Raw genomic sequence first — 15,349 nt, 5'->3', positions numbered from 1 at the left:
TATCAGTTGCGCAGTGTTCAGCATTTTTGATCTGGTACGTTCATTCATGATGCTCAGACGACTCCTCTCTGGTCCTCATGCGAGCGCTGGTGAAAGACGAAAGAGACGGCAGCGTCCCAGGATGCCTGCAGAACCGGGTCCCTCAGGCCTCTTTTTTCTGCACAGTGGTGCCAGTTGGACAGATCACTGGTGCAATCTGAATCATCTGGAGGAGGACGCACCTGACGATTGTTTGTACAGCGTTTACAGCGAAATCTGCCCAAAAAAAAAAAAAAAGGGACTTGAATACATACTAGTAATGCATTTTGAGATAACCTCATCCATGAATGAATTTAGTCAAAAAACAATGTGGCATTAGGTGTTAAAGGGTTAGTGAAAAATTAAAATTCTGTCATTAATTACTCAACCTCATATCGTTCCAAACTGGTAAGACCTTTGTTCATCTTCAGAACACAAATTAAGTTATTTTGATGAAATCTGAGAGGTATCTGACTCCTCCATAGACAGCAATTTAACCACCACTTTCAAGGTCCAGAAAGGTACTAAAGACATCGTTAAAATAGTCCACGTGACTGCAGTGGTTCAACCTTAATTTTATGAAGCGACAAGATTATTTTTTTATGCTCAAAAACAAAAAAGATAACGACTTTATTCAACAATATCTTCTCTTCCGTGTCTTTCTCCTACGCTGTTTACGCCTAGTGCTTGCAGGTTCTACGTCAGAACGCCGACTCCTGCATCACATGCATGCGTTGTGCTGCTCACGTGAACAGTGTCGGACAATACTGAGCCGGCGTTCTGAGGTAGAACTTGGAAGCGCAGGAGAATGACACAGAAGAGAAGATCTTGTTGAATAAAGTCGTTATTTTTGTTTTGTTTTTGCAGTCACATGGACTATTTTAATGACTATTTTTAGTACCTTTCTGGACCTTGAAAGTGGTGGTTATATTGCTGTATAAGAAGTCAGATACCTCTCGGAATTCATCAAAATATCTTAATTTGTGTTCTGAAGATGAACAAAGGTCTTACGGGTGTGGAACGACATGAGGGTGAGTAATGACAATTTTCATTTTTGGGTGAACTAACCCTTTAAAGGTGAAATATGTAGTTTCTGCAACACTAGTGGCACATAGTGGATTTACAAAAATAAAGCATATTTTCAAACAACCTCGCAAACGCCCCTTTTGCGCGTCACGCCTCCCCAACTCATCACACTCATCACAAACACAAGTGCTTGTGAAGACATGTCTCAACAGTTAAAAGTAGGCTACTTTCAATAAAAGGTCCAACATATTAGGAATACTTTTAGCTGTGTTGCTATGTATCATGAGTAAGCAATTGAGTGAAAGCTAGCATCTCTCTTATATTAAACCCATCCAGCATAACTGCACCGGGCGTATTTTGACATGAAGCGCCACAACTATTTGAAGCTGTCTACACTGGACATGTGAATGTAAACAATATAAACAAGAACATTTTTCTTTCTGAACAGGTGCATGATGATGCTGTATGGTATTGATGCATCCACTGTAGTGCATAGTATCACAATGCCCCATTTGCTTTGACATGTTTATGACCTGTTTAATCTTTAAGGCCTAAATGCAGTAAATGTAACTGAAGCTGAATGTCTTTTCCCATGTAACTCGTCAGTCATGGTCCCTCTTATCTCCGCCTGCTACAGAAGACGCCTCAAAATTTCACTGAGCTGGAAAGAGATTGACGGATCCGAGTGAACCACTCTCAATGTTTTGATAGTGACTGGGAGGCTCAATGTTTACACGTTTGGGGGAGATTAACCCATGAATGGCATACTAATAGTCATCAATGAACAATGAACTGGCTTAAGAGATTCTATTTTAACATTAAAAAAAATATATACATCTTACATCACCTTTAATGCATTTTTACCTGTCATGTGTGTCGCTGACTGTGTCTTCGTTGAGTGAGAAGAGTTCTCGTAGCTCTCCAAGTGAGAAATGTCTTTCCACGTCCTGTTCTTCATCCACTACGCAGCTACTCAAAGCTTTCTTATGAGCCTGTCTCTGTAAGATCTTTTCCTCTATCGTTCCCGTCTAAAAGAGTGTGTAAAAGAAACAAGCTGGCTAATGATCCACTTTTAAATGATGAGCATCTAGTACAAGAGACATTTTTTTAGGCATTTCCTGCATAATTTGGAAAACATCTCTCCCAACTCACCGACAGCAGTCTGTAGATGTAGCAGGTCTTCTTCTGTCCATCTCGCCACACTCTGGCCATCGCCTGCTCGTCATTGGCTGGATTCCAGTCAGGGTCAAACATTACCAGGCGATTTGCACCAATCAGATTCAGCCCACAGCCTCCAGCCTTACTGCTCAGCATGAAGATGAACTCTGGATTCTGGAAGAGAGGAATTAAAGTGCTAAAGGTGAATTAAAATAAACTATAAATATTAGATGAAAAACATTTCAGGTGGCTCACAAGACAACATTTCTATTTTAACTCTTTCCCCGCCATTGAAGGAAATTTCTGGCTTTCTGTGTTTTCAGTGTTGTACAGTAGGGAGCGCTATTATGCATCCTCTGCAAGAGTACAGAATCTCCTGATCAAAACACAGGAAAAGAAGCAGCAGAAACAACCGATAGCATATGTAAGCAGATGCATACAGTACCGGTCAAAAGTTTGGACACATTACTGTTTTTAATGTTTCTGAAAGAAGTCTCATGCTCATCAATCCTGCATTTATTTAATCAAAAATACAGAAAAAAAAAAAAAAAAAAAACACTAATATTGTGAAATATTACAATTTTAAAAAAAATGGTTTTCTATTTTAGTATACTTTCAAATGAATTTTCATCAGCCCTTCAGTTTCACATGATCCTTCAGAAATCATTCTAATATGCTAATTTATTATCATATTAGATTTATTATCAATCTTTTGTAATATACACTACCGTTCAAAATTTTAGGGTCAGTATTTTTTTTTTTTTAAAGAAATATTTTATTCAGCAAGAATGTGTTAAATTGATAAAAGAAGTAAAAGTAAAGACTTATAATTTTAGAAAAGATTTCTATTTTGAATAAATGCTGTTCTTTTTACCTTTTTATTAATCAATGAATCCTGAAAAAAGTATCACAGGTTCCAAAAAAAAAAAAAAAAATAAGCAGCACAACTGTTTCCAACATTGATAATAAAAAAGTATCAAATCAGCATATTCCAATGATTTCTGAAGGATCATGTGACACTGAAGACTGGAGTAATGATGATGAAAATTCAGCTTTGCATCAGAAATAAATCATATTTAAAAGTATATTAATGGACTCGATCTACTCAGTCTATGTTTTTGATCATCGCTCTGAAGCCGATCCAGACTTAAGTCTTTGACAAAAACATGATTTTCTCAGCTTTTTGCTCAAAATGTTGCTTTTTTATGAAACTTACCCACATTCAAATGTTGATTTATACAACAAAATATTCTGGGGGCCATAAAAGTTTTGTGAAAATGATCAAAAATGCTGGCACTGGCTGGCAACTTTTTCCAAAAATGCTGGCGGGGAAAGAGTCGAGTTGAAGCACTAAAATTTCTAACTGAAAATTAAAACTGAACTAAAATCTAAAACTGAAGCTGAAATAAAAATAAACCTAAATAGTGATTTTAAAAGAAAAAACATAAAAGCACAATAAAATGAAAACAATATATAAAAAGAGCTAATTCACAAAATTAAAAACTATAATAGTACAAAATGATACCAATAAGTCTTCATATGCCAGGTTGAACACCAAGTGTGAATGGAAACACTTACAGAGGGGCTGTTGAATCTCTCCACAACCTTTGCTCTCTTCTTGATGGACATTGTCCCATCCAGTCTAACGTAAAGGTATCTATTCATGAAGAAAAATATGATGATATTAAACCATCAAAAGGCTGAATGGTAATACTTTGGTTCATGGCTAAAAATTTTAGATAATTTTGTGATCCTCTATAGAGAGGTAAATGGAAAAAAATACTTCCAGATCAAGGCCACTTGCGCTCTACACTGATGTTGAATTTATATTATCTGAATCCCTCACCTTCGGGTTCGACACAGCTTTTCAAAAAGGTCCAAAGTCTGTGTATAATTAGAGACCAGAACCACTTTGTCACTTGTTGTTGTTCTGGTCATCGCCAGGATATAGTCCAGTACCAGCATCTTCCCTGAAAACAATAGACATATAGATTAGGGTCAGACAGTAATGAATCAGGACTTAAATGTACCTTAGCAAAGCTTGTACCACCATCATTTTTTATTTGATGTTGATTTAATTATATAGGTTTGGAGATTTTTTTCAATAACAGATTCAATTGAAGTGTTAGACATAAAGGGATTTGATTTTATATGGTTCAGAAAATGCAGTCATTAAGGTAAAAAAAAAAAAAAATGAACCACTGAATAAGTTGCGGAGCACAAATATTGTCAACTTATTTAAAAAATCCATTCCTCCTGACACTCATTAAATATTACTGTTTAAAGGATTAGTTCACTTCAGAATTAAATTTCCTGATAATTTACTCTCCCCCATGTCATCCAAGATGTTCATGTCTTTCTTTCTTCAGTCAAAAAGAAATTAAGGTTTTTGAGGAAAACATTCAAGGATTTTTCTCCATATGGTGGACTTCACTGGGGTACAACAGGTTAAAGGCTCGCCATGCATGACGTAATCACGTTGGAAAGGTCACGCGTGACGTAGGCGAAAGTACCAAGCCACTGTTTATATAGCGAATGTTCAAAGACTAAGCCAAAAAAACAAACAAACAAACAAAACAAAAAACGGTAAAACAACAATAAGACAATTTTGAAGTTGGAGGACAAAATGAGATGGAGTTTTCTGCCCTACCGCGTTACTTCCGCCTACGTCACGCGTGACCTTTCCAACATGATTACGTAATGCGTGGTGGATCGCTGTGCAAGACGAGCATTTTTTTTTTGTTTCAAAATAGCCGATTGTTTTGCTAGACAAGACCCTTATTCCTCGTCTGGGATCGTGTAGAGTCCTTTGAAGCTGCACTGAAACTGCAATTTGGACCTTCAACCCGTTGTACCCTGATGAAGTCCACTATATGGAGAAAAATCCTGGAATGTTTTCCTCAAAAACGTTAATTTCTTTTCGACTGAAGAAAGAAAGACATAAACATCTTGGATGACATGGGGGTGAGTAAATAAACAGGAAATTTTAATTCTGAAGTGAACTAATCGGGTAACACTTTACAATAAGGTTCATTAGTTAACATGAACTAATAATGAACTGCACTTATACAGCATTTATTAATCTTTGTTCATGTTAATTTCAACATTTACTAATACATTATTAAAATCTTGTTAACATTAGTGCACATTAATGCACTGTGAACTAACATGAACAAACAACGAACAACTGTATTTTCATTAACTAACTTAACGAAGATTAGTAAATACAGTAACAAATGTATTGCTCATGGTTAGTTCATGTTAGTTAATACATTAACTAATGTTTAACTAATGAACCTTATTGTAAATGTTACCACTAATCCTTTAAGGTCAGTAAGATTTTTTGAAGTCTGTTCTGCTCACCAAGGTTACATTTATTTGATCAAAAACACAGTAAAAACAGTAATATTCTATTTGAATATATTTTAAAATGTAATTTATTCCTGTGATCAAAGCTGAATTTTCAGCATCATTGCGTCTTCAGTGTCACATGATCCTTCAGAAATCATTCTAATCTGTTGATTTGATGCGCAAGAAACATTTTGGATTATTATCGATGTTGTAAACAGTTGTGGAAACCTTTTTCAGAATTTTGAACGAAGTTTGAAATTTGAAAGAACAGCATTTATATAAAATATGAAAGATTTTTTTGTAACATTATAAAAGTGTTTACTTTTATTTTTGATCAATTTAATACATTCTTACTGAAAAAAGTGGTTTAATAAAAAAAATAAAATAAAAAAAGTAGTGCAAGTCAGAACTGACCTGAGAGCTGTGGTTCTACTGCTTTAGTTGAATAATTTTGTGGGAAGAGGTCCATTGCTCCATCAAAGCCCTCTTCTCCTGCCAGACACTTCTCATAAATCAAGGCAGGATCTAGCAGAAAGAACAAACACATTTTTTCAGTTTTCATGTAACAATAACTTGATTATGCTGATTATGTTGATGAAGAGGTCAAAGGTAAAGAGGTCCACACTCACGGTTGCAGAGCTTTTTAAGCGAGGTGATGGACGACAGAGAAGACACCGTGATCTTGCCGGTCTGCAGACTCTCTACAGGTTTGGCCTGCTTCAGGAATAACTTGTACAGCTCTTTCTGGAGAGGAGTCAGACTGACAAAAACACATACAAATATTATTCATTAATGCTTCCTTTAAGACAAAATGACAATAAAATAAAGCCATTTTCAACTAAATATCTTATTGCTCAAGTGCTAATGATGAACATGCATGAGGCTACTGATCCCTGTATTAAACACTTGACATTGTTATTTATGTTGCAGTATAATGAGCCTTGCTTTTACAGAAAGAAGAGAATATGACCATCAACTGATCTCTTACTTGCAGCAAACAACTTGTTCAATCTTCACAGGCAGATACTTGGAAAGAATATCTGAGGTTCTTCGAATCAAACACCTTAACAAAACAAACACAGCGTTTAATTGAAATGATTTGAATGGTGAGATAGAGTGGAGAGTCTTTTACAGACTGTTTTCTCTCATGCTCACCTGTTTACAATGCTGATGAGTTCCTGGAGTTTCTCCTCTCCGGCAGACCTGTCTTTATCACTGGCGTCAGCATCACGACCCTTTAGGATTGGAATCTCAAACCGTTTCTTAAACTCCTGAGCTGTGCCTGAGAGAAGAGACAGATGGATGATTACTCAATCAACATTTATTGTGTGCGCTTCAGTAAAGTTCTTCACAGGGTCATGCACAACTGGAATGATTAAAAGTCTCTTACCAAGGATACCGGAATTTACAAAGTGCACCAAACTGAAATATTCCAGTAAGTCATTTTGAATGGGAGTTCCAGATATCAGCACTCTCCTCTGGGCGTTCATAGAGTTCAGCGCTTGGTACGTCTGATTGTCTGAGTTTTTCAGCCTGTGACCCTAAACAAACAACACAGATATGGTCATATGGGACATACGGAATGGAAACCCAAGATGCACTACCGTTCCAAAAGTTTGGGGTCAGTAAGATTTTTTTTTTTTATATAAATAGTGTCAAGGCACATTCACACCAAGATTAACTATAAAGATAACTATTTTAGCGTCCACACCAGCGCTTTCTGGTTATTACAACCGTGTGCTGCAGTTTTGTCGGCTGCCGCTTTAAATGCCGCTTTTAAAATTTGTATACATTTCAATTACTTTTCCAGGTCTTAAAATAACAATTTTAAAATTGCCTAATATTTGCAGGTTTTCTAGTATGGATCATTTTATTATTATGTACTTATTATTGTACACTTTACCTCATCACAGATAACCAGTCCAACTCTGCCCCTGTGCAGGACTTCAGTGTGGAGGCGGAATGTTTCATAGGATATTATCAAAATTGGAGTTGGCACTCTCATGCCATGCTGGGAGATAAAGTTCTCTGAAAGAACACATGCAATGACATGAACATAGTGAAGCTGGATAACAGAGTCAATGTGGGGTTTATAATAGCCAAATTACTAAAATTAAAGGATTAGTTCACTTTCAAATGAAAATTAGCCCAAGCTTTACTCACCCTCAAGCCATCCTAGGTGTATATGACTTTCTTTTTTTTGATGAACACAATCTGAGATATTTTAATAAATACCCTGATACATCCAAACTTTATAATGGCAATGAACAGGGGTCACGAGTATGAGCTGAAGAAAGTGCTTCCATCCACATCCATCCATCATAAACATGGCTCCGGGGGGTTAATAAAGGCCTTCTGAAGCGAAGTGATGCGTTTATGTAAAAAAACTATATCCATATTTAACAAGATCCGCCAGACCGCCTTCCATATTCAACTTATGAAGAAAGTGTAAAACTCTTGCAGTTCAAAAAGCTTACGCTACATCCTACGCCTTCCCTATTCAACTTACGGAAAAAGTGTAACTGACACGACGCCAGTTTACACTTTCTTCGTAACTTAAATACGGAAGGCGTCTGGTGGAAGCTACATATTTTACTTCATAACTTGTTAAATATGCTGCGCTTCAGAAGGCTTTTATTAACCCCCCGGAGCTGTGTGGAGTACATTTATGATGGATGGATGTGGATGGAAGCACTTTCTTCAGCTCATACTTGTGACCCCTGTTCACTGCCATTATAAAGCTTGGATGCATCAGGATATAAACACCTAGGATGGCTTGAGGGTGAGCTTGGGGTAATTTTCATTTGAAAGTGAACTAATCCTTTAAACATTTATTTAACGCACTAATACTTCCATTAATTGGATAAGCATGATTATTGCCTGATTCTGATTTATCTTGTCTTAGAGCCTATAAATAACTCCTGTTGTGACAAAAGAATGAGAAGAAGAATACCCAGTTTGCGATCTATCTCATGTTTGGAGCCGCCATCAATAGCAACAGGCTGCACACGTCCACCGAGCCATTTGCCCACTTCATTGTACCAGTTTCGCACAAGGCTGGAAGGGGACACCACGATGGCCTTGTCGATTTCAGGTTTGAAATCAGGACTCTGTCTCAGTAAAGTCCACATGAGAGTGATGCACTGCAGTGTCTTGCCCAGCCCCATCTCATCCGCCATAATACAGCCATACGAGTTTTCAATCCGCCTTCCTGTCACACAGTCCCACAGGAACTTTACACCCTACGGGAGAAAATTGCAGGGATTATCTAAAAGGTCTTTCCCAAAAATATGGGATAAATATTTAAAGAAAAGAAAGGGTTATAATTATAGTGAAAAATATATATAGCAATTCCTCTATATAGCAAGATTCTACCTCTCGTTGATGGGGTCGAAGCACTTTACTGAGCACTGGATCTACAACCACATGCACTGGTAACTTCTCCCTGCAAAAGAATCGATCATAAAGTTGATCATGTCATTGGCGAGGAGGTGCAATATAAGACCCATCTAATAATCAACAGATATGACTGACTTGTCTGCTTTGATGAGCTCATGAGCGCTGATGGCAGGCGGCTCATATAGAACCAGGGCTCCATCTTCAAACGGATCATGCAGGGCCTTCCTCACACCGGCTCGCCTCAGTCCCAGAGCCCGCAGACCCAACGAGCCTGATCGGAGCAACACAAGACCCTCTGAACCTCTACAACCCATCTATTATCACACTAATTATTTATTAAAAAAAAAAAAAAACATAAATGAGCTATGAGTGCAGACTGACCTGTATAATTTGGAATGGGAACTTTAAACGGCTTTGATAAGATCTTGCGAATAAAAGCTTCCTGTAAAAAAAAAAAGAAAATAATCATTTAATTATAGTAATAGCTCATTACAGTGCCCTCCACAAATATTGGCACCCTTAGTAAATATGAGCAAAGGCGGCTGTGAAAATAAATCTGCATTGTTTATCCTTTTGATCTTCCATTCAAAAAATTCACAAAATTCTAACCTTTCATTGAAGTAAAACAATTGAAAGTGGGGAAGAAAAAAAAATAAAAAATTCACACTATGAAATAAATGTTTTTCTCCAAAACACGTTGGCCGCAATTATTGGCACCCCTAGAGTTTTTTATGAGTAAAATATCTCTGAAGTAGTCCACCGAGCCATTTCCATTCAGGAGTATAAACATGAGGAAACACAAAGGCCAAATTCCCTTAATCATTCATCACAATGGGTAAAATCAAAGAATATAGTTCTGATGTGCAGCAAAAGATTGTTGAGCTTAACAAAATAGAAAATGGCTATAAGAAAAAAGCTAACGCACTGAAAATCCCCATTTCCACTATCAGGGCAATAATTAAGAAGTTCCGATCAACTAAAGATGTCACAAATCTGCTTGGAAGAGGATGTGTGTCTATAGTGTCCTAATGCGCGGTGAGGAGGAAAGTTTGAGTGGCCAAAGACTTTCCAAGGATCACAGCTGGAGAATTGCAGAGATTAGTTGAGTCTTGAGTCTCAGAAAGCCTAAAAAAAAAATTACCAAACAGCACCTACATCACATGTTGTTTGGGAGGGTTTCAAGAAAAATCCTCCTCGCTCATCCAAAAACAATCTCCAGCATATTCAGTTGTCAGACAAGACTGGAACTTCAAACAGGATCAGCTTCTGTGGTCAGATAAAACTAAAAAAAAGAGCTTTTTGACAGCAAACCCACCAGATGGGCTTGGTGCACACATGGATAAAAAGTACCCCATGCCCACGGTTAAATATACTGCTGGATCTTTAATGCTATGGGCCTATTTTTCTGCTGGAGGTCCTGGACATCTTGTTCAGATACATGGTATCATGGGTTCTCCAAACTCATCAGGCATTATAGAAGAAGACTCAGAGCTGTTATCTTTGCAAATGGACTTATTGGGTCCAATAATTGTGGCCAACGTGAACTAGAGAAAAACATTTATTTCATAATGAGCTTTTTCCCCCATTTTCAATTGTTTTACTTCAATGAAAGGTTAGAATTTTGTGAATGTTTTTAATGCAAGATCAAAAGGATAAATAATGCAGATTTATTTTCACACCGCCTTTGCTCATATTTATCAAGGGTGCCAATATTAGTGGAGGGCACTATATCTAAATGTTTAAATGTTACCTCCCTTGTGTCTGTTCAAGTATTTTCCAACAGCCTTGTAAATGAATAATGCACATTTATAAGATAAAATGATCTTTTATCCAACTTGACAGGACTGACACTATTCGATGAGATCAAAACTTGAACTGATTTGAGCTGGAAGATGACATCACTGTTTTCTGCTGAGCTGCTTTATACCAGATTTGACTTAATTTCATAATTGACAAACTTTGCAACATCATCACCGTTACTGAACTAAGTTGATTCAACATTGAACTGACTCAAAAGTGAAATAAGACATTATTGTATTCTTCACATTAAACTCAGTTATTGAACTCATTTTAAAATATTGAAAACATTTCATAATTGATGAACTTTACACAGCTATTGAACTAAACTAAAATCAACACTGAACTGAATGACACTAATGTCTTTCTGCTTCACAGCAGAATTTGAATTTGTCTCGCATTTGATGAAGTTTTTATCATTGATCGTTATTTTCCTGCTTATCACTGTGAAGCTGCTTTGAAAAAATCTGTATTGTATAAAATGCTATATAAATAAAGGTGATTAGGAGCCTCCCTATAATGCAACTTCCTGTCAAATCTATCACGTAAATCATAATTCATCATCCCAAAAATTGCCTAAACTGTCTATTATCCAGGATGACATGACTGAAATCTTAATGTGAGGGCAAAAGTCATTCCAGCTCTAAATGTAAAAGAATCACTGCCATATTTTTATTTATTTTTGTAAGGAGCTTTCTGTTTATATTTATATTTCCAGTGTGTTCTCATACAAACAAGTCTAAGTGAATGTTTTATTTTTATGTTAAAAATAACTCACGTGCTCATTGCCATCTGTGCAGACGGGTCTGTTGGTGAGCGGCGTCAGGGGTTTTCTGAAGGGAGAGATGTAGTTTTCTCGACAGTCTCTCTTACTCTGTGATGTCTGTAGGAGTGACAACAGTCATTCACATCCTCACTGATGATAATCATTTAATCAAGAGCTTTAATTGTGTCCAACTCACGATTTCAGGCTCCCAGTCTTCATCATCTGAATCCGCCCCTTGTTTCCTTTTGGCCACCTGACTGGGTGCTAGACTTCTCCTCTACGGTTTTTAATAATTGAAGTAGACTTAACTGAATTATCTATCTGAACACGAATCAATAACAACAGAATATACACTATGCAGTATGTATACACAAATATCACAAGTATCTAAACATACATAAATCGACATCAAATTAAAAGATTAATATTGCAACCTACCATTCTGGATCAGGAATTTAATCCAACTTAAATAAATTCATTCAAATAAATATGCATTTTCCTGTCTTTTTTCAAGTCTTTTTTCCTGAGGCGCTCTGCCTCATGCACTAAATAAATAACTGATCCGTTTAAGGAAATTCCCGCACCAACACTGCCGTTTTAAACTACAACGAATATCGTATTTAAGAACATATTAATTCTGACATATTAATCCACATTAGTTAGAACTGAAAATTAAGTCGTCGTTGTTGTTGTTGTTGTTAAACACTGCCATGTTTGAGAGTCCCGCGCACAGTTCACACAACTCTAAGGCAACCGAGAAGGAACAAACTTTGACATGCGTTTCGAAAATAAATGCTGCTACGACAGAAAGACAACGAAAATACTATATATAAAATATAAAATTATAAACTGTATATTAATATAAATAGTTAATTTATATATATATATATATATATATATATATATATATATATATATGTGTAAGTTTTATATTTATATTAACATAATATTAACAAAAGTAGCTAAAAACTATTAGCCTATTATAATTTTCTATTACATGATATGATTTGTCATTACTCTTCATTAATTATTTAGAGTTATAATGTCTTGGTGATTGCATTTTACTCAATATTAAGGTTTGTTTGTTAATAACAGCAAATATTTATTATTATTAATAATAATAATAATAATAAATAATAATCTCCTTAAAGGGATAGTTCACCCAAAAATGAAAATTAGTTAACCAAGCAGATCTCGCCCCCTATTGACTGCCATAGTATTTTTTTTCCTATGGTAGTCAATCGAGGGTGAGATCTGCTTGGTTACAAACATTCTTCCAAATTTCTTCCTTTGTGTACAGCAGAACAAAGAAATTTATACAGGTTTGGAACAGCTTGAGGGGGAGTAAATTATGACAGAATTTTCATTTTTGGGTGAACTATTCCTTCAAGATGACATGTAGGTTTATGCACTGTAGGTTATTTGCTTATTTTAACTTTGGTTAATTTGCTTAACATGCATGTAGATTCTATTCTTATGAACTTCTAACCAGTGTTGGGTGTAATGCGTTACTAAGTAATTAATTACTTTTCCTTGAAAAAATAAAGTAAGGGATTCTTCTTAATCTTGTAATTTAATTACAGTTACTTCTGATGTAATTAGCCTACTGTATTAACTATAGAACAATTATATATAAAGCAATAGTGGATTTAACAAATTTAATGTCTAATAATAAAATGTGCATTTTTAATTTAAACTTCTCCCTTTAAATACTTCGGTCAATTCAGGAATAATTTCTGCAATTTTTTCTATTATTTATTTGAAAGAATTAAAAGAGCAGTTTCATGTCCTTGTGAGGGAACAGTAATTACACTGTCAAAGAAATAATTAGTAGCTAATTAATTACTTTTTTTTTTAGAGTAATTTAGCCAACACTGCTTCTAACCCCTAAGGTTACTCTGAATGTTTTGAGCATCTTGCAATTGACTTGAACTTCCACTAGATGGCACAGTTGGGTTATTTATATAGGGGTCAGAATTCATAGCGACACTGACTGCGGAAAAGTTACATTAAAACTCTATGGGAAAGCAGAGAGAAACTGGAATGTAAATGTTGGTGCAAGACAAAACACAAAATGAAACACGTGTATGACACACAAAGTTAAAATGTATTTCTCTTTAAATGCATCATCTGTATAAAAAATTTGAGCAATAAATTCCAGGTATATACACTTTATAAATAATAAAAAATATAATTATGATAACATGTACACAAAAAACACAATAAATACATCAAACAATAGCAGTAATTTCCCTTAAATAAAGCAGGGGATGCATAGCATCCAAAGGGTAAAATGATGTCATCTTTAAGGAAAAAAATTCACTGCCCTACTAGGAAACAAGAGGAGTAGTACAAGACTACAGCCACATAAAACCCGGCTTTCCTCAGATCTCAGAGGAACAAAACCCACAACTGACCAAAATGTCCCAGATTAGCAGAACAACATTATTATGTTTGATATAAAAGTGAGTGATTTGTCAGTGATGAACATGACATGATGATAAAGCTTTTCCCAATCTGACATCTTTCAAATGTTGGGAAAAATAGTAGATAATCTATTAGATCTATGATCTATGAGTCAAAAACAGAAATGCAGATACAAACAAGGCCAAAACACTGCAAGTAATCTAACAAAACATAAGAAGGTTAAACTGACATCTATTAATTGATTGCTTAATATCAATACAAAACTGTTGATAAAATCCCTGTTACATTCAAAGGCAGTAAAAAAAAAAAAAAAAATGGAATTTGTGATTTTGTCATTTTTTTTTGTAATAAAATGCTTTCAGTATAAGGGTGAATCTCATGACGACACATCCTGGTCACATTTAACCACAAAATAAACCAGAAAAGAAAAGAAGAACAGAAAATAACGTGAAAAGATATTGATGTCACAATTACAAAACGAAAATCTCTATGGACCTAAAAATTGGCTTCATTTCCTGAAAATATTTCCTCTATATTTTCCTGTTTATTTCTGTTGAAACATGATCCAGACGCGTACTTCACCGGTTTTTTGAGATTCACCCATGAGTTCACAGGTAGTTATAGTGTCTTTTAGAACGTTACAAGTGATATACAAGTAAAAGTTAAAGTAAACCATGAGATTAATACAGTAACTGTGAGAAGTGGAATAGAAGCGTGTGACTGTCGATTATAGAGGTCTATCTATCTATCTATCTATCTATCTATCTATCTATCTATCTATCTATCTATCTATCTTTCTTTCTCTTAGGTCATTCAGCTTGGATACAATTAAGTCACCCAAAAACACCCAAAAACAGAACAAAAATGTGAAATTTGACAATGTCTCTATTTAAGTACAATTTGGTAAACCGGTATAGTGCTGTGTGCGATGAACCTTAGCTAGAGCATCATTTAATTGACTGACAATAATGAAAACAAGACAAAGGTCGTACTGTGGTGTATCGTAATCTTTCCAGTGAGCAAAAAGCTTTGGAAAACATGGGTTGTGAAAATTAGACATGACCCAAGACCTGACGACAGAACTACCTCATGAACAGACTGTACGCCTATCCAATGAAATATGGCATCCACCCTGACAAAGATCCAGTCCATAAGAGAAAATGCACAGACATTCACTCGAGCAGTGAAACAAAAATAACAATGTTGATAACAATGCGATGAAAAAAGTTATTATAAATTAAAGAGGTATTTCTTGAAATCTCAATAGAGGTTTCTGAATGTGGCATCAGGATAACTGATTCGCTGTCTGTGTGGTTGGTTGTGTTTGTGCGAGTGTATAACGCCAAGGGCACATTACAAGACGGTCACAAGTCAACCTGAGCAATTGAAACACTCACGGGTGAATTC

At 35.7% G+C, this 15,349-nt stretch overlaps 1 protein-coding gene across 1 annotated transcript; it reads right to left on the bottom strand.

The window, feature by feature from the left end:
- Nucleotides 1-9: 9 nt before the first annotated feature.
- Nucleotides 10-12,268, bottom strand: rad54l (RAD54 like). The gene is made up of 18 exons (XM_051897196.1): nucleotides 11,954-12,268; nucleotides 11,712-11,792; nucleotides 11,528-11,632; nucleotides 9,334-9,394; nucleotides 9,088-9,223; nucleotides 8,929-8,998; nucleotides 8,507-8,795; nucleotides 7,457-7,581; nucleotides 6,944-7,094; nucleotides 6,709-6,835; nucleotides 6,542-6,616; nucleotides 6,183-6,313; nucleotides 5,968-6,078; nucleotides 4,049-4,172; nucleotides 3,781-3,859; nucleotides 2,197-2,376; nucleotides 1,909-2,072; nucleotides 10-255 (listed from the first exon to the last, which is right to left on the bottom strand). The coding sequence occupies exons 1-18, from the start codon at nucleotides 11,954-11,956 to the stop codon at nucleotides 54-56; spliced, it is 2,214 nt and encodes a 737-aa protein (XP_051753156.1). The 5' UTR covers nucleotides 11,957-12,268; the 3' UTR covers nucleotides 10-53.
- Nucleotides 12,269-15,349: the final 3,081 nt, after the last annotated feature.

Source organism: Ctenopharyngodon idella, chromosome 6 (genome assembly GCF_019924925.1).
Source record: "Ctenopharyngodon idella isolate HZGC_01 chromosome 6, HZGC01, whole genome shotgun sequence".
Classification (NCBI taxonomy): domain Eukaryota; kingdom Metazoa; phylum Chordata; class Actinopteri; order Cypriniformes; family Xenocyprididae; genus Ctenopharyngodon; species Ctenopharyngodon idella.
Note: the sequence above shows the minus strand (reverse complement) of the source record. Positions and strands in the feature narration are given on the sequence as shown.

Coding starts and splice junctions, on each gene's coding strand:
- rad54l (XM_051897196.1), bottom strand. Junction 9,224..9,333: donor TCCCATTCCAAATTATACAG/GTCAGTCTGCAC, acceptor TGCTCCGATCAG/GCTCGTTGGGTCTGCGGGCT. Junction 6,836..6,943: donor TGTAAATTCCGGTATCCTTG/GTAAGAGACTTT, acceptor CTCTTCTCTCAG/GCACAGCTCAGGAGTTTAAG.